Source organism: Takifugu flavidus, chromosome 10, assembly GCF_003711565.1.
Source record: "Takifugu flavidus isolate HTHZ2018 chromosome 10, ASM371156v2, whole genome shotgun sequence".
NCBI lineage: Eukaryota > Metazoa > Chordata > Actinopteri > Tetraodontiformes > Tetraodontidae > Takifugu > Takifugu flavidus.
The window spans coordinates 12,822,656-12,840,761 of record NC_079529.1 but is presented as its reverse complement, the minus strand read 5'-3'; the positions used below and the strand labels follow the sequence as shown (position 1 = coordinate 12,840,761).

Sequence of the window (18,106 nt, the reverse complement as noted above, 5' to 3'; positions counted from 1 at the left end):
TCCTGGACTCCGCTTCAATTCGAGGGTTACATGTTTTAAGCCAAATCTTTGTCGGTTTTGTCTGTAAAAATGTGCGCCAGCACATAAAGCAGCGACATGAAGATGAACAGCACACTGGACAACAAGACAAGCAAATCTAAAGGCTGGCGGTGCGATAAATGTGGTTAATTTAAGTCCTTCATGGAAACTTCTAATGTCTTTCCTCAAAGTGACACGAAGAGCAGCTAAAATAAACCCAAAGACAGAAGCAGGAGCGGAGCTTCAGCGTCTGAGGGGACTCAAGTTGGCCTGGTGCTGACCACGCTGCTGCTTCTCCTGCCTGGAATGTGGAGCGTGGTATCAGTCACTGCTGGCATCCTGGAGATGGTCTGCCAGCCTTTCCTCACCGTGCCACACACGCACACACACACACACACACACAGCAGTGCCACTTCCACCCTGTGCAGGCAGTGATAGGCACAGGACGAAGAGCACATACCCTTATCGACGCCAATCCAGATGAACCCACAGACATGCTTCCCCAACGCCCCAGATCCACTTGCTGCACAGTTGGCTATCATTAACCTTCTCTTAGCTATGATGGTCCCAAGGCTAGAGGGTGGGGGAGGGGGGTTGCATTGCCAAGGTGCTGTGCTGATTTGCTACGTTTCCCAAGGCCACAGGGCCTCTGGGCTTACTGGCCCATGGAGACGTGAAGTCTCAGCCTCCCTGGAGGCTCTCAGCCACTCCATACGCTTGGCATGGACTGAAGCACCCAATGGGAGCCGTCCAAGAGCCATGGATGGCTATGATATGTTTACACCGAGGGCAATTTCAATCATATGGAATTTTGACGGATAAAAGGAATGTGTTTGTTTGGGGGTGGACTGCTGCTTTCACGCATTAGCCGATCACACAGCAGAGGGAAGATGGTATCCATCACCGAAATGAACAAGAGGCGAAGAATTTAGCAGGGAAAACATCTCATGGGAGAAGTTGTCTCTGTCCACCCACTCCAGACAGGACGCTTCGCCACTCATCGCTCCTAATAATCTTCCTCTTTCCCATCTTTCTGTATTTGTGATGTGAGCCTATCATTTCAGAGGGAAATCTACATCATAATGCATAGTAGCACATTAGCTCCCTACCCTAACTCTAAGATCCTAACTAAGGCCCTAATGAAAACCCTAACCCTCAAACAGTGAATATTCTGGGAGGAAGCCAGCACAGGCAACTGAAGAACATGCAAACACCACAAAGAAAGGCCCTGTGACTGGAATAAAACCCAAAACCTTCTTCCCAAAAGGCGACTGTGCTGCCCCCAAGAGGCACCTGAGCTCCTCCATAACTTATTTCATTATTCTCACACGTAAACCAGAATTTAAATCAAGCTAAGAATGTTGTTTAATAATTCGAGTGGTGAACAACAGTCTGCACACACACACACACACACACACACACACATATATATGTATTTGGTGTTTAATAATAGTAGTAACATGCACCAAAAAATCCTCTCAAATGTGCTATTTAAAAAATCAATAAAAATGTCTATGAGAGCTGATAGGTAGAAGAGAATGAAATAATCTTTTTAATATAGTTATAACCATCATTTCATTTGATTATTCATTTGTTTTTAATTATTTAAAGGAAAACCATCAGATATCTAAATTTGGTCCTTTAAGGACCCTTTAATGACGACAAAGAGGGTCTAAAAGAGGCCACGCCCCTAATCCCCGGGTTAAAGGCTCCCTGATGGAGGATTACAGTAATGTTTAATGGAGACATATTGTTTCTTTAATGTGCTTTGACTGCTCTGCCTTAATGCTTTTGATTAATATGCCCAGGAAATGTTTCTGAGTATGATATATACTGTGATTCATCTGCAAAATAATCCAATCATTACCAACTAATGGTGGGGGTGGGGTGAAAAATGACGCGAGCCCACAACATTTCCCCCACATGCACGGGAGCCTGGTGGCCACCGAGGATCGGAGGCCCCACCTGTCACGGCGCGGCTGTAATTGCACCGCGGGCTCTCTGCTCCGCGCGCGCTCCTCGTCTCCCCACAACGCCACGTTCAGCTGCGCAGACAATACTCGTCTTAATGAAGCTGTCTGACAAGGTGGCAATTACAGACTTCTGTCACTGTCACCAGGGGCGATGGTGGCGGACGTGGAGGAGTAAGGGGGTGGAGGATTCCTGGCCCCTGAAGGCTTCTCTGTCCCGGTTGTTTTACCCTGGGTGGCAGGGTGGCTAAGCTGCTGTCAAACCGAACTCCAAGCAGGGAGCTGGATTAGAGGTTTAACGTCCCGGTGACGGCTCGAGATCGAGGGAGACGTCTCGGATGAGCAAGTGACACTTTCAAAAGTCCCAGGATTGTGCGAGGAGCAGACATGATGTCCAGCGTCGGGTCGTTCTCCTCCCTCAGGCCCATCGCAGCCAAAGCAGACGCTGAATTGGCTCGAGGTGTGAGCACATCCTGAGTGATGGATGGGTGATTTGTCCCAGGTAGAGCGCACTCCCTCCACTTTTGGGAGAGCTCCCACAGGCCCTTATCCAGAATAAGTGGCCGTTAATAGCGGATGAAGGGATGCGGAGCCCACCGGAAGCTTGGGGTCCTGCTGTAACAGCCACAGCCTCGCCTGGTTGATGTGTGACGTCAGGAACCCAAACCCTTGCAGCGAATAACGCTTGTTGTGACTTCATCACAGCAGCATCAGCCCAAAGTCTGAAACTACAGGAGGTTCCTCCAACCACCAAACCAGTTCTGACTAATTCCTGCACTGGTACAAAATCATGGTGGCTAAAAGGAACATTTACATACCGTAAGAGGCTTAAAGGCATTCCAATTTTTAATGGCAATGTGATGGATGTACCTCCATAAACTGGCAATGCATGCTGGGATAAAAGGATCAGAGCAGATATAGCTTTGTCAAAACACTAACATATTAAAATACTCCGTGTTCAATAGTAACAGAAATAACTGCTGCCGTTTCTGAAATTTCATCAGCTTTTAAAGCCACGCTGGGATTTTCCTGCTGGAACAAAGTTTACTTGTTTGCTTCTGCAGGAGCGTGAAGACCTGCGAACTCTGTTCCCGATACCAAAATCACTCCTGATGAGATTAGCTGGACATTTGTGGGCCCGCGTTTGAAGTCCTAATGGAGGCCATAAAGCAGTCCCACCCTCAACTCAGCATCACACACTTGCCCACACATTTGTGTGAGGGGTTGAAGCAGATGTGCTCTTTGCTGCCCTTTGTGCAGTTTCCCTTCGTACCTAAGTAGACGCTGTGTGCATGTCTGTGTCTGTCTAAAAAATTCCAGCCTAATTAAAGAATTAGGAATAACTATAATTATAAAATTTAATGAATCTATACAGGCCAGATCACAGCTGCCAGCTGGTTTTGAGGGTTTCACTTCTGATCTTTGGAGTTTGTGTTTTTAAAGGTCATAAAAATGCAAATTAGAGCCAAACTTAACTTTGAGTTGTGTGAGAGACGGGGCCGGGAGTCCCCAAGGGGCCCGGCCGGGGGCCCATCCAGGGCCAAACTGGGGGTGCCGAGCTGGTGGCGTCACATTCTTGAGGCTTGAGGCTGTAACTGCTGCCAAAGGCTGTAAATACTTAACAAATTTACCAACATTTGTGCGTAGAAATTTGAGGAAAAAACAAATTTAATCTGCTTTGGAATGAAGCCGAGAAGAAAATGAGATTCCGGGATGCGGTGAAGGTGCTTCTATGTTTCTGTGCCTGGACGGACCTCAGAGAAATCAGAAGAAGTTCTGAGCTTTAATGACAGAAGGCTTTTAAATCTGACGGCGGATGAAAAGGACGGAGCTGAATTGTTGCTGCACGCTAACTTTGCTCTCTCTGATCTCCCCATCTCTGTCAGTGACTCAGGGGTTCCACGCTAGCGGGGATCTGCCCCTGCTGGAGAGTGGCAGCCATGTCTAACTGCCACCTACAGACCCCCCCTTCCCCCCCATAGCCAAGCGTGATGGGACCTTCTCTGCAGCTGCCTCCCATAGAAGATTCCTGACAGGGACTCACTCACTGAGAGTTTGGATCAGTCTAATCACATTTGGTTAATTCAGCACAGCTAATAGACTCTCCAGGAGATGGGAGGTCTCGGCGTGGCAGCCGCGCTCCGCTCACACGCACGTCAAACTCCGATGTTTGACGGTGGCTCCCAGAACTCCGCAGCAACATCAAACCCGGGTTGGAGGCCTGATTAGAGTGGAAACGTCCTCCGATGAGAACCTCCCTTTTCCTGGCTGCAGTCTGCCGTTAACTCGCTCCTCCTGACGTGAGGCGTCGAGGCCTCCCATCGTTCCTCATCGCCAATATGGGAGAACTTACTCCCCCCCCCCCTCGTGCTATGGGTCATTTTAGTCAGACATTTTGCCTCTAAATTCAAAGAAAACTCTGCACACTAAGGCAGGAATGTCTGGTCCCTCCACCTGAAACTCTCGTCCATCCTGGGAAGCAGAAATGGTAAAGGACCACCCGAAGCCCTCCGCCTGTGTTGTTTTTAGAACCGGTGGAGTTTAGCAGCAGGTAGCGATCTCAAGATGATGCAGCCGTTTGCTCACCAGTGTGGTGATCCCAGCGTGACCCCCCCCCCTCCCCCTCCCCGCCACACAGCTTCAGCGTGTACCTGCAGAGGGAAACTGCTTAATTTCCTCCCACGCTATCGTCTCACATCTGGACAGCTGTCAGCCATGTTCAGCTGATTCCCTCCACATGACTCATGTGCGGCGATATTAAGCCGCTGCAGCTGATGGTGCAGCGCACGGTAATTACACGTCTGGGCTGCTTTCTTCTGCCCGTCTGACTGACATCCCGCTAATGTCTGAAGGCGTGACCATCTGAGGCCGCCGCCACAGGTCAGTTCCCTCTCTTCTCTGACTCCCGTCTTCACCCTCCACACAAACGAGGATTAATAGTCTTTGATTGAGAGCTGGAGCTGCTGCAGGACTTTCCAATGAGCAGGAAAAGCATCGGAACGCTTGGTGACGATCACAGGGACAGAAACCCGGGGGTTTAGGCTTCTCCAGAGTTTGTGTAAATCTTATAAAGGTAGGCAAAGATAAAAGAGCCACAGAAGAAAATTGCAAAGGTTAACCACAAAACCAGAGCGAGGGAAAAAGAAAAGTGGCTAAGCATTCCAGATTTAGACGAGACGTCTCTCTTATAGCTCTTGGGCATCTTTCTTAGACAAATTACTTTCAGTAGTCAATAGCCTGTAATTAAAATACACCCAGTGGATGGAGCTGGAGCTGTGTCTCTCTTTAGTTATGGGTTGGAAAGATTAATTCGGGGGTGTGTAACCCTTGTAATTTTCAATTCTCTTTATTGTTTTTGGGGTGGGAGTGAGGCTTGAAATGTCTCGTGTCGTGTTTGTTTGGATTGTGTTTCACGCATCCTTTCGGCCGCTGTGCATGCGTCCTCTTTATGTCTCTAGAGGGTAGACGTACGATCTCAAATTGCGTTACTGTTTTGGAATGTCAGATGACCGCTGTGGTCTCTGTGTACTGACTGTAGAGGTCAGAGTTCGTCGCCACGGTGATCAGACACTTGCAGACATCAGCAGAATCAGCTCAACGGCATGTTCATCAAATCCTCACCACAGTGTTTTGCAAAGAGAGGCCAAAGGCCCCTCATCAGGGGACCTGACCTCCTCTCGTTCTCCTCTGATCCCACCGAGGAGACTCACCACTTCCTCCTTGTGGCCATGAAGAGAACTGCACCCGCCGCCTGTTTCTCCGAGGCAGAAGCATGAAGAGCTGAAGGAAGAGCAAAGTGCTCTGAAATCACCAGCTGTTCTCCGGTAATGATAAAAAAAACAACATTCCTAACTTGAGCATGAATTTATAATTATGCAAAAAGCACATTTGAATCTCTTTACTGGAACTTTGCAATTCCCAGTAAATCTCCCAGGAGGGAGCTGGTGTGAATCACGCACAGACTGCGTGAGATTTCTCTCTCTCTCTCTGTTTAAATGCAGATGTTTCATTCTGAAACTTTTGCGGAGTCCCGGAACAACAGCTGAGTAACTTTTCGGAGAAGTAATTCTGCGAACCAGCTTACAATAAAAGCTCCAGTTCCAGATCCTCTCTTATTAAAGCTGAGGTGGACAAACGGACGCTCGGTTCCAGATTTCCGTTTCCGTCTTCTGTCGGTTCTTTTAAATTTAATTTAATTTAATTTGTAATTTTTTTTTTTTTTTTTTTTAGCTTTCTCTCTGTTTTAAAAAACCTGCTTATTCTGATTTCAGCGGGACTTGTAAATGAAGTGTAAATGTAAATGGATCACTGTTATTTATGCTAAACCTGGCGCGGTTATATTGTAAGAAAACAGCTGCATTACCTGTGGGCTCCGGCACACCTGCGAGTACAGAGCAGTTAGCCTGCGTGCAGATGCAAACTGTCACTCACACACACACACACACACACACACACACACACACAACACACACACACACACACACACACACACATGCAGATTTCACAAATTAACACGTTGGAATGTGTGTAAGTGCACACACATATGAATATACACGACATTTTAAAAAAAATCAAAATGAAGAATAACAAAAAAACCTCCCGTGTTCGCTTTCACCCACACACACACACACACACCACACACACACACACACACACACACCACACACACACACACCACACACACACACACACACACACACTGCGTACGCACGCAGGAGTTCCGCTCAGGCTTTTCAAAATTTCCAGCATTTGAAACACATTTTTAAAAATTCCAATTTGACTGATTGACTGACTTGATTCCAATTTGTGAATGAATGAATGAATGTGTTGAGAAATGAATGCATTACGACCCGGCCAGTTGCGTCCTGCGCGCGGCTGATTCTGCTCCAAAAACACAGATTCTGCAGCACATCTGTAGCTTTATAGATTCTGATGAGTTTTCTGTTCCTAAAGCGACATTTATGCATTTATTTATTGCTTCTACACACGTGAGCTTCCAATTTAGCTTTGCAGAGTAATTTATTGTGAGAGGAAAAAAAGGTGGCGTCGGTGGGAAAAGAAGCTCCAGTTTAGCGGCAGGGCCGATGGTGAGAGAAATAATTATTCCCTGTAAACTGTGAGTTATGGTGGATAAATTAATGCGGAACATCGCCCTCCTGAAACACCGCAAACGGCTCTTTGGAGAAAATGTTTCTCTTTAATTTCTCTTGGAAACTTTTGCATCAAGTTATTTCTGCGTAAATCGGCTCTTTGTGTCGCGATGGCTCCCAGTGAGCTTTCATGTTTAGCGGCTCAGGTGTGCGGGGAGATGCGCTGGCACGCAGCCCCTCGCTGCTGGAAACCACACGCGTGGAATCTACGCGGAGCTCCACGCACGCCGCGGCGCGCAATCGACTGTTTACCAGACTTTTTCTTTTTTTTTTTTTTTAATTCCACCTTCTTTTTTTTGACATGCAAACATGTGGCGTGTAAATATGAAAATGAATGAGTGTGAACGCTCTCCTGGCACCGGCTCCCCTCTCTCTCCTTCCTCCTCTCCCTCTCTCCCCGGAGAGCGGCGCGTCGGAGAGGAGAGGCTGTAAAAACCAAAGTGGGGCAATGAGACAAGCTGCGCCACAGCTGGCAAATCATCGATTTGAGCATCACAAACGGGGAGGGGCGGTTCGTTTACCTGCCACCCTCCCAAAGCAGCCCTCATCACATGCCGCTATACTCTCCTCTTCTCTTCTTCACCCCCGCAAGACCGCAGCGCACGCTTGGTCCCGTTTTTTGCGTCTCAGCCGCCGTGTGCGCTCCCGAAATCCAGCCTCCGCCGGTGCGGTCTGACCGAGACGCCTCCTCCCTCCTCAAAATATTTGACTTTTTGACTTTTTCGAGCACTTTTCCTCCCACAGAGCAGCTGTCTATTTTTGGATCTCATCGTCAAGGAGCAGCATCGAGAGCTGGTTCAACTTTTGATGGAAAACAGGAGGTCGGACGGTTTCTGACTCAAAGGTACGCTCTCCTCTTCTGTCGCTCAGGTCTCTTCAAACGTTCAATTATCAAATGAATAATTCTGTCCTCATTCTGATAATGTTATTTGCACGAAACTACAAAGTCTTGGATGTCGGGGTGATTCGCTTTGATGAAGCAGCCGTGCAGTCAGAAACCACCCGCGGAGAAAAAAGGCCGCCGACCTTTAATATTTCATGGGGAGAAAATGCGCAAAAATACACACTATTCAGAACTTTTTAAAATTTTAGATGCGCAGAAACGGGCCCGTGTCGTGTCTGCCCGAACACGCACGCGTTTCAGGCTCCGCCATCACCTCAGATTAATTCCGAACTTGGTGGAAGCCGCAGCGGCGGGCTGGGATGTGACCTGAAGCTCGCAGCAACTTTTAATGCTGAAGAAAATTGCGGCGCAGCTCCAGATTCTCCCCGTTTGATATTAATTGTTGCGGGAGAGGAGGGGGGGCAGATAAACTGTGGGGGGAATTTCACAACCTTTAAAAGACGCGCACGGCGAGGAGGCTGAAAACCTGCCGAATCCTGGATGCTCGGTGGCCGCTGCACATCCGGTGTGTGTGAACGCGCGTTTTGCGCCCTTCGAATCAAACGCGAGGCCACTTTATTAAAAGTTCAACTTAATGAAGGTTATTTCCTGCAGACGCTGAGGTGCAAAGACGCAGTGATCCTCTCAGCTCTGCCTTGTGGCTTTTGGTCATAAAGTCATAGCAGGTACAGCGAGACCCGCGTGTGTGTGCGCGCGCTTGGGTGACGAACATAGAGTTATAAGAAGATTTAATTTCTTTAAACTGTGCGAGCACCAACGTTCTGTGGTTTGTAGGTTTCACTCTCTGCTTTAAAAACAGCTGAAATTTCACGCACACACGCCCACACGCACACAAAACACACCTACAAAGTGCTGCGGGGAAGGAAAAGTGTAGACAACATGAGAGCAAAACGCAGTTAATAAGCGTGTTAAAAGGGAAGAGAGGCGCGAGAATAGTGAGGTCATCCTCACTCGTCTGTCCAGATGTTCACGGTGAACTTTGGCACAAACTGGACCCAGCCGCCGTGGCGTGATGGCGAGGTCGGCGCCCGTCAGCGGGTGCAAAAGCACGATTTTATTCCTACACGTCTCTCGGGCTGCTGTGGTTCATCTGGCCACCTCTGACAGCGATAGCAGGCGGCCTCCTTCCTGTCTGAAGCTCTCTCACTTCCTGTGGACGCCAGGCCGGGGTCAGAGCCTCCGCGGGAGGTCAAGCAAAAGCGTCAGGGTGGCAATGTCGAACCCACGGGCCCAGGAAATATTGTGAGAGAGTCGCTGAGAGCTCTGGAGGAGAGTCTCAGAATAAAGTCAGGGATCAGGATCAGGATCAGGATCAGGGGCAGTGGCGTCCTGGTCCGGCTGCCAGGTCAAACACGGCTCTCGTGTCCGCTGCCGCTCTTCTCCATGTGGCGTCCGCAGGTCTTCCAATAAACCCGTGATTTACAGTCAGGGCCTCTCCGGGGGAAACACCTCTTCTTTCCACCTTTACTACTTTTTGTCTTGCAGGTTTTATTTTTATTCATCGAAACTAGCGCTGCCTGCGTTTACTGTGCCGCTGTGTGTTGACAGGAAACCAGCCCATGATATTTACAGTCAAGATTTAAAGGATCTCTTCGGTACCTTCCTGCCTGGTGTTTCCACAGAGACCTCAGGCTTTAATAATAGCGAGACGGGGGACAGGAGGACGTTTGCTCGAACCTGGCACCCAGCCTCCGTAGGCCGCATCAGCATCGGGGCGCCGGTGTCCGTGCACTCGGGTTCAGAAACAAGGCCAGGAGCTTCTGACTCCGGGAGTCCAGATCTTGGCCTGGAAGCTTCGGGGAGGTTGACGCGAGTCTCTGATGTGTCCATATTCATATTTCATGACGAGCTCCGCTCCGCGCGGTCGGCCGTGGACGCGCGTCAGCGTCTCGCTGCTGTTTGTGTGCGAGGCGAGAAGCCCGGCCCGTCTCACCAGGCTGTGGCTGATATCTCAGCTAAAACCATTAATCGTGGCGCTGGATAATTATGACTGCAGAGAAATAACAGCTCAGCAAACAGTGAAATTATACCTGTGCTAAATACCTGTTTAGCTGCCAGCAAATGTATTTATTAGTCTGTCGCCACTAAATAAGAGGCCTGTCTCACTTTTTTATATGTGGCTCTTTGGGGATTCCACTCCTCCAGCTCACAGCTCGTCCCTCTCCGGGTGGAAGAGATCTGTTATGGCGGCTAATGGAGGAGAACCATAACAATGATTCACAGCTTTTTGCTTTTTAAATGACATGTTGCAACCAGTTTGGGTAAAGGAGCTTCTGCGTTAATAGTGCCCCCCCCACCGCCATCCCGGTTGCCACAGACCTGCCGCCCCGGCTGATCAGTGGCGAGCAGAAATGAGAACCATTTCTTTGTCGGACCGCTGTTATTTTGAAGCGCGTGAAAATCGCTCGAGCGGGTCGTCGCTTCAGACCTGGATTTGAGCGAAAAGGCGTCCGGCGTCCCTTCTCCTGCGCCTTCTCATGGCCATTTCTGCCCCGTTATTTGTTTCATTGAACAGATTTTGGCCGGGCTTTTCCCGAACACGTCGGTTTCCAAGTTTCCCTGCCTTAAAAGCTTGTTTTCCTTCTGGATGTGGGTTTTTTAGGGAGGAAAAACCCATTTTTTCCTGTCTTCCGACGCCTGTCTTGATCCAATCCGAGGAGGTTTTTCTCAATCCTTTGTTCAGAGGGAAAAAACGAGAGCGATTTAGAGGAAAGCACATCCCGCTAAGATCGGGATGTTAATACCCGCCCACACCCCCCAGTGAAACAATTTCAGCACCAAACTGTGTTCTGCCTCTCAGGCAGCACCAACAGCCACAGTTCTGATGGTGGCTCCGTTCACCAGGTCCAAGGTCCAGTTTGTCCCCCTAATCGCGGGCGTTTTTTTCTTCCCGCGATGGCGATCAAACGCTTTCACCCTGAAAATCTCCCATCAGCCCCGGCGCCGGCCCCGTCATCCCTGCTGGCTCTTGCGCAACACAGGGAAAACCCAGAAGGACGCGGCGACCCTTTTGCCCGCTGTCCTCTGGTGCCGTCGCGCCCTGACAGAAAACACAAACACTCCTGTCTTTCTAACTCTATTAATGCTTCATCCATCGCCATCCACGAGGCAGAAATTAAAGTTTAATTATTCGTCATGTGATGGCGACCAGCGAGCGGTGACAGAAAAGTCATCGCTTTAAAAGCCGCCTCTGATGCCGGACGATTGTTCTGGTCGTATAATTTGATAAAGGGCCGGGGGAGGTGGCGGTGGCGGCGGCGGCGGCGGTGGTGGTGGTGGGGGGGGTCAGGGGTCCCCCTGCTCGCCATCTCCGTGTGGGCGTGACTGGAGCTGGTTGACAGGAAGTGGCCTCCAGGTAGAGGACGCCGCCGCAAGTATTTCTGCCTCCTGCATGCGATCTAAAACCGTGAGTTGAGTTGTAGGATTTCAGACCCGACCCAGACCGGAGGTTAATCACCCACCCCGGGGGTCGGTGTCGGCGCCGCAGCTGGCGTGAAGCAGTCCGGTGAGCCCGACGCGCCAACGCCGTTCCCAGTGTTCCCAGCCATACCGGTGAATTCCTCTTTGAGTCCGTTCAGCCGCCTTCATTCTCCGGTTTCATTGCGCGGCCTCTTCGTTGGGCCGTCCGCCAGGCTCCCGTTGGCTTTTTCAACTTGTCTCGCCGCTTTTCATCCTGACAGGTCGCCTCGCAGCTCAGCCGGCGCAGCCTTTAATGACACACGTGCGCGTTCGTCGTGACAGACGCGGGTGGAACGAGCTGAAAGCGGAGGAGACGACGGCAGTCGCCACGTTCGTGTTCGCGGAGCCTGACTAATTGGTATTAGTAATCCAAATAATCCCATTAATGCCCATTAGAAGCATCTCAAGTGGTGAGCATGAAGACATCACACACACCTACGTGCTGTACGTGAGGGTGCCAGCGAGGCCCCGCGGTACATAAAGACGCCTCCCAGCGCCGAGCCAACGGGCTTCCTTTTGTGTGTAGATTATTAACCTCTGACGATACGACATCATATTCGGTGGCGAGATTTTAAAGGCAGGCAGAGCAGCCGAATCTTCTTCAACGCGGCGAATCCTGACATTTAAACCACATGCGCGTTTGTCGTCATTCGGCTTTGCTAATTTCTCAGGTCAATTTTCAGGTGCTCTTTACAAGAGCAGCCATTAGGCACAGAACCTTATCTGAAGGGCTCCGTTTGTGCGGCGGCTGCTGTATCTCTGTCACACAAAGCCACACAGGCTTGTTCAAACCCACCTTGAGCAGAGCTAAATCTGTATTCACCGTGTGATTATGACAGCCAGTGGTTTTGAGCGGCCTTTCTCCGCTACAAACCCGTTCCCTCCCTCCATTCTGTCTGACACAAAAAGGTATATATGTTAATTGATAATCAGCAGTGTTGATTCAGTGATGCATTCACTGGAAATCTGTGCCCTTCTGGATGTCAGAGGTTTTTTTTTTTTTATTATTTTGCTGTGTTGATGCCAACCTCGCTGGCAGAGCCGGCACCTGTTGGTGCGTGCCAAGACCTGGCAGGCTTTATCGATGCTCTCTGGTGGTGCTCGACAATCACGGTGGAAATGGCTGCGCCGGCTCGCGTCATGCCAGAGAGAAAAGTACATTTGTGGACAATGGCTTGTTTTCACCGCGGAGCCTCTCCTCAGAACGCCGCTGACTTCGGAAAGATGGCGTTTGCGTCTTTAACAGCAAATGTCTGCCGAGAACTGCGGCGCATCTGAAAACTGGGCTGAATTCCGGCGCAGAGCGGCACGTTTAACCACACGTCATGAAGCGCACATGGGACCGGTCCGCCGGCCTTCTCCTCCTCCCCTTGACTGCAGCAGCTTCAGCCTTTCTTCTCTACAACACAAGTGTGATACGCGCCCCCTCAGAAGTTTCCAGCTCACATTCACAAAGACGATTGTTGCTACGGCGGCTCACCGCGCAGCGGGTGAAACGTCTGTATCGCAGCCGAGAGGTGACGGGGGGTGTAGCCCCCCCATCCCCCCCTTCGGTACCGGTTACCTCCCAGTGAAGGCCGTCGGGCTGAGCGGCAGAACTGTCGTGCTGTTTGGGAAAGCAGCAGATTTGTGCGAGCGAACGCGCCCTGGCTGTATTTATGAGCCCTGCAATTATGCTGCAGGAAGCGCGCGCTCATGCTGCAACTCACGTGCACCTGACCTCTAGCTTTGTTGATGTAAAAGGTGTACACACGCTTCCTGTTTTCTGTTGGTTTCCTGTTTTTGTTCTTACACAACCTGGACTGGCGTGTTCTCACAGCTCTTTGATGTGGAGGTCGGTCCGGTGACTTTAGCATCGCCTCTGACTTTTCTTTTCATCACAGCTGTTTTCACCGTCTGAAACAGCGTTTGTGTGTGTTTTTTCTGCAGCTTTGCTCTTTTTGTGACGTGGAAAACAGATAGCTGACAAATATGCTGCGAGTTAGCGTTAGCTTATCTCTGAAACTGGGTTTATTCCTTCTTTATCTCGAAAGTCAAAGATTGTGTTCAGGAGACAAAACGCGACATCTTACTCGACAAGAACATAAGCAGGTTGGGGTGTTTCTGCACGGAGGAAGCGCACGGTGACAGAATGAAACAATAGTGGTGGAAGTGAGCGACACCCTCCAGCTCGCTCGCATCTGCCGCTCTGGCCGTTCAGACTTGTTGACATTATCAACAAAGTTCAGCTTTAAGCTTTAATATTTTGACATAATTCAGTTTGGCATAATTTACAGATTACCAGGATGTTCCCTGCAGTTCTAAGCTACATGTCAATGAAACTTACATTTATAAAAAACAAAACACCAAAATCCTCCAACACAAACTGATATTTTATAAGAATTAAAGCCAGGTAATTGTCCAGGGTTATTATAGACCAGATTATTAATATTTCTGGCCATCACTGATTGTTTCTACAATATTTTCTTGCATTCATAAGGTCTAAATATTACATTTATACAGTAGTATCCTTGGTTAAATTATAGTGGTATTAAAACTTTATAGCCTGGATACAGAAACCTGCTGAGGAATATTAACAACAATAATAATATTGTTTAGATATTTTCTGTTCTTTTACATCAATGTTGTGACAGCTCACATTTACTTGATCCTGAAGCAGCCAAGTTTACAGCCCAGAAAATACGGAACACATAGAATATTTAGGAATATTTTATTATATTATATAATTCCGTGGAATATTTAGGAAAACAAGAGCGCCTTTTTCTGCACAGGCGGTACACACAATACAATAGTGCGCGCGTGCATGCGTGTGTGTGTGAGAGTGTGTGTGTGTGTGTGTGTGAGAGAGAGAGACAGAGAGAACATCTGTGAGCACCCGGTAATAAATGCAGGACCGCCTAACTCTAATCAAGCTGATTAAAAATTCCTGCGCGCACAGCCGGAAATCGGTGTGCGTGTGCGCGTGCGTGTGTCTTGACGATTGCGCGTGGTGTTTACGCGCTGTCCAGTTTCCCCACTTTTGTTTGGTCCGCCAGGACTTTTCAGCCCGAGATGCGGGACCGATTTCGCGGAGGGGGGGCTTCTCTTTCCTGCCCCTCGCACATTTCGCACCGTGCGCGCACGCACGCGCACGCACACACCCCTCCTATCTTTCGTGTTTTTTGAACTCCCGTTGACACGCCATTTGAAATGAGGAGGAGAAAGGGGAGGCAGCAGCAGCAGCAGCAGAGAGGAGCGCAGAGGGGGGAGTGATGAGTCAATACAACTAATAATTTAATGGGGACACAGAGGGAGAGACGGAGCGAGAGGGGGAGAGACGGGGACACCCAGGCAGAGAAAGAGTAGCTCCGTCCGTCCGGACGACGCTCCCCGGCCAGCAGGACCCTTGTGCTCCGCCACCGCCGGCTCCTGCGTCCCCAGCCCGCCTGCTTCAGCCCCTGCGCTGGAACTAACCGGGCACTTTGGAGCCGCTCTACCCGGCGAACCTGCTCCCGCTGCCCGCAGATCGCCTCCACATCGCCGCGGCGGCTCCGTCTCCGCGGCGCCGATCATGCTCCTCTTCTCCCGGTAATCCGGCTCAAGCGACGCCGGGCTCTCCGGCAGACACACGCCGCTCGGCTGCTTCGCTCTCTCTCGGGGCTTTTTTTTTTTTTGGATGGTTTTGCGTGCGTGTGCGGGGCTGCGGAGGGGATTGTCGGCGGGTATGCGCGCGGCGCCGCTCGCCCGTCGACTGCGCGATTCGGATGTTGTGCTGCCAACTACGGCAGAAGTCGCACTTGTGAGCGGAGGACGCGGCTAACCGCGCACTTTGCGCTAACGTGGCCGCTCCTGAAGGTCTCCAGCGCTTTCCACCTCCCGTCCGGACGGTGCTAGCTAACGTCGGGGCTGCACGCACGCACGCCGCGCCGCTTCCCAATGTCCGCCTGTCACGGTCCATCACGACCCCGCTGTCTCTCGGGCAGAGCCCGGCTCCGCTGCCCCCGCTGCGCCTGTCAGTCCTCCGCAGTCAAGATCCGGATAAAGTGCTTTTAAGGACTTGTTTTGAATTCCAAGCGTATCGCCGCTGTCATGCACGCGTAGATAGAAGTAGGAAAAGAGAAACCGGCACTTGTTCTTTTTTTTTTCCTGCCCTGGCCAAACTTGAAGAAGACGCAGATTCTGCTGTGCCCCCCCCCTCCCCATCCCCCCCGAGGCTCAGGTCGGTCCCGATTTTATACTGATTTCTTACCTGTTGTCAACCCTCAACTGACCTCTGTGAGGGGTTAAATGTACATCTGATCTACTGCCCCTGTTTTCTGTGTGTGTGTGTGTGTGTGTGTGTGTGTGTGTGTGTGTGTGTGTGTGTGAAGGGCATTTAAAAATCCTGACCTGGATCCAGACTGCATCTGGGTCTGGATTCCTCCGGCCCCTTGTTTTGGGGCATTAGTTGCCTGATTGCATGTCATGAATAGTTGCTGTGGACCTCTGGGATGGACAGATTTGCTCTTTTCTCCTTCTGATGACGTAGTTATTATAGTTATTACACAGTTATTACTCTTCCATTACAGGCTCATACGGGCACCGAACCGGCTTTCGCCTGTTTGCAGCTGTTTACTCCTAAACTTTGTGTTTTTAACTTCTCACCTGTAAGAGCCGGTACCAGCCTGTGGCACTGGTGGTGGTGCACGGTGGTGCACGGTGGTGCACGGTGGTGCACGTGACTTTCAGGTCAAGTTTCCTCTGCTTGTTAAATGTGTGACTGCAGCAGATGAGTCAAATAAAACACATTAAAATGACAGAAATATGGCTGTAAATGACTGTGTTTGCACCTTTGTTCACACCCCCCCAACACACACACACACGCACACACACACACACATCTTTGCTAACAGCCGGTGGCTCCGTGTCTCTCCAGGTGAACGTGAGCAGAGGTGCTGAGAATGATGGAACATCTCAGCGAGACAAGTTTGGGCAAAGAGAACTCTGAGCTGGCCAACAGCATGGCGGAGGCCAAGGCCCCCCCGGCCAAGCTGCCCCGGCTGGAGCAGAACGGCAGCCCCCTGGGCCGAGTCAGGCTGGGCAGCACCGGAGCCAAGCTCGCCGGCATCCCGTACAAACCCAGCAGCCACCTGCTGAAGACCTGCCACAAGAGAGGTAAGAGTGTGTGTGTGTGTGTGTGTGTGTGTGTGTGTGTGTTCATCATTAACATCACATAGTTCAATAAAGAAGTAACGAACAAACAAGCGCCAACAGCAGAACTGTGACCCTGTAAAACCAAGAACACGCCTGCCTGCTCGATGGTTTCTAGCACACACACACACACACACACACACACACACACACATCTTTGCTGACAGCCGGTGGCTCTGTGTCTCTCCAGGTGAACGTGAGCAGAGGTGCTGAGAATGATGGAACATCTCAGCGAGACAAGTTTGGGCAAAGAGAACTCTGAGCTGGCCAACAGCATGGCGGAGGCCAAGGCCCCCCCGGCCAAGCTGCCCCGGCTGGAGCAGAACGGCAGCCCCCTGGGCCGAGTCAGGCTGGGCAGCACCGGAGCCAAGCTCGCCGGCATCCCGTACAAACCCAGCAGCCACCTGCTGAAGACCTGCCACAAGAGAGGTAAGAGTGTGTGTGTGTGTGTGTGGTGTGTGTGTGTGTGTGTTCATCATTAACATCGCATAGTTCAATAAAGAAGTAACGAACAAACAAGCGCCAACAGCAGAACTGTGACCCTGTAAAACCAAGAACACGCCTGCCTGCTCGATGGTTTCTAGCACACACACACACACACACACACACACACACACACACACACTCTAACCCACTCTAAATATGTTGTCACACGTCCTCAGTGAAGCTCTACTAACCAGGCGTGTGCCTGGTTGGTAGAGCGTGTGTGTGTGTGTGTGTGTGTGTGTGTGTGTGTGTCGGGGCTGCAGCGCCTGTTTAAATGTAGAAATCTACTTTTTATCCCACATCTTTTATTCCACAACAAAGAGCACCGAAAACCGGAATCTATCCGGCGCGTTTGAATCGCGATTAATCCACAACCATCCTGTGATTAATCTGATTAAATACTTTCATCATTTGACAGCCTGAGTTCTAACTAATCATAATTTCCAGATTAAATTTCTGACATCTTATAGGATTAAAGCTCAGTGCAGCCCTGATCTCCGAGGCCGACCTGCCCACAGTGACGCTAGATAAACGTGAGTTTAAATGCGCCGTCACTAGTCACACACGCGTCGCTCTCGGCGCGCACACGTGGTCCAGACGACAGCTAACAGAGGCGCTCCGTGACAGCGCCCCCCGTGTCACGGCTCCTCCCCCCCCAACGCAGACCTAATGCTCACCATTATTTTAGGAAGGCAAAGTTTAGATCCTTCCAGAAGCGACGCTGCTTAAAGGGAGCCTTAACTTTCCGAATATGACATAGCTTTTTAATATAACCGGTGTAATTTCATGAAAAGCAGTGGGCGAGCTATCAACAGCCTGAACCTTTTTTACGATTATGGGTGGTATTTTTTATTATTTTTTTAAAAGGGGATTGGAAATGAGTTTGAAAACCTGCTGGTTTGGATTTGTAATATCAGTTGGCAGCTCCGGCGTTTCCATTTGTTTGTTTT

At 50.2% G+C, this 18,106-nt stretch overlaps 1 protein-coding gene across 1 annotated transcript in view; it reads left to right on the top strand.

Moving 5' to 3' along the window:
- Positions 1-16,842: 16,842 nt before the first annotated feature.
- Positions 16,843-18,106, top strand: part of LOC130532446 (DNA-binding protein SATB1) — a 32,347-nt gene continuing 31,083 nt past the window's right edge. Inside the window, exons 1-2 of the mRNA XM_057045101.1 lie at positions 16,843-17,099; positions 17,627-17,689. Of these exons, the coding sequence (XP_056901081.1) occupies positions 16,886-17,099; positions 17,627-17,689 (277 nt within the window). The 5' untranslated portion in view covers positions 16,843-16,885. The remainder of the gene's footprint in view (positions 17,100-17,626; positions 17,690-18,106) is intronic.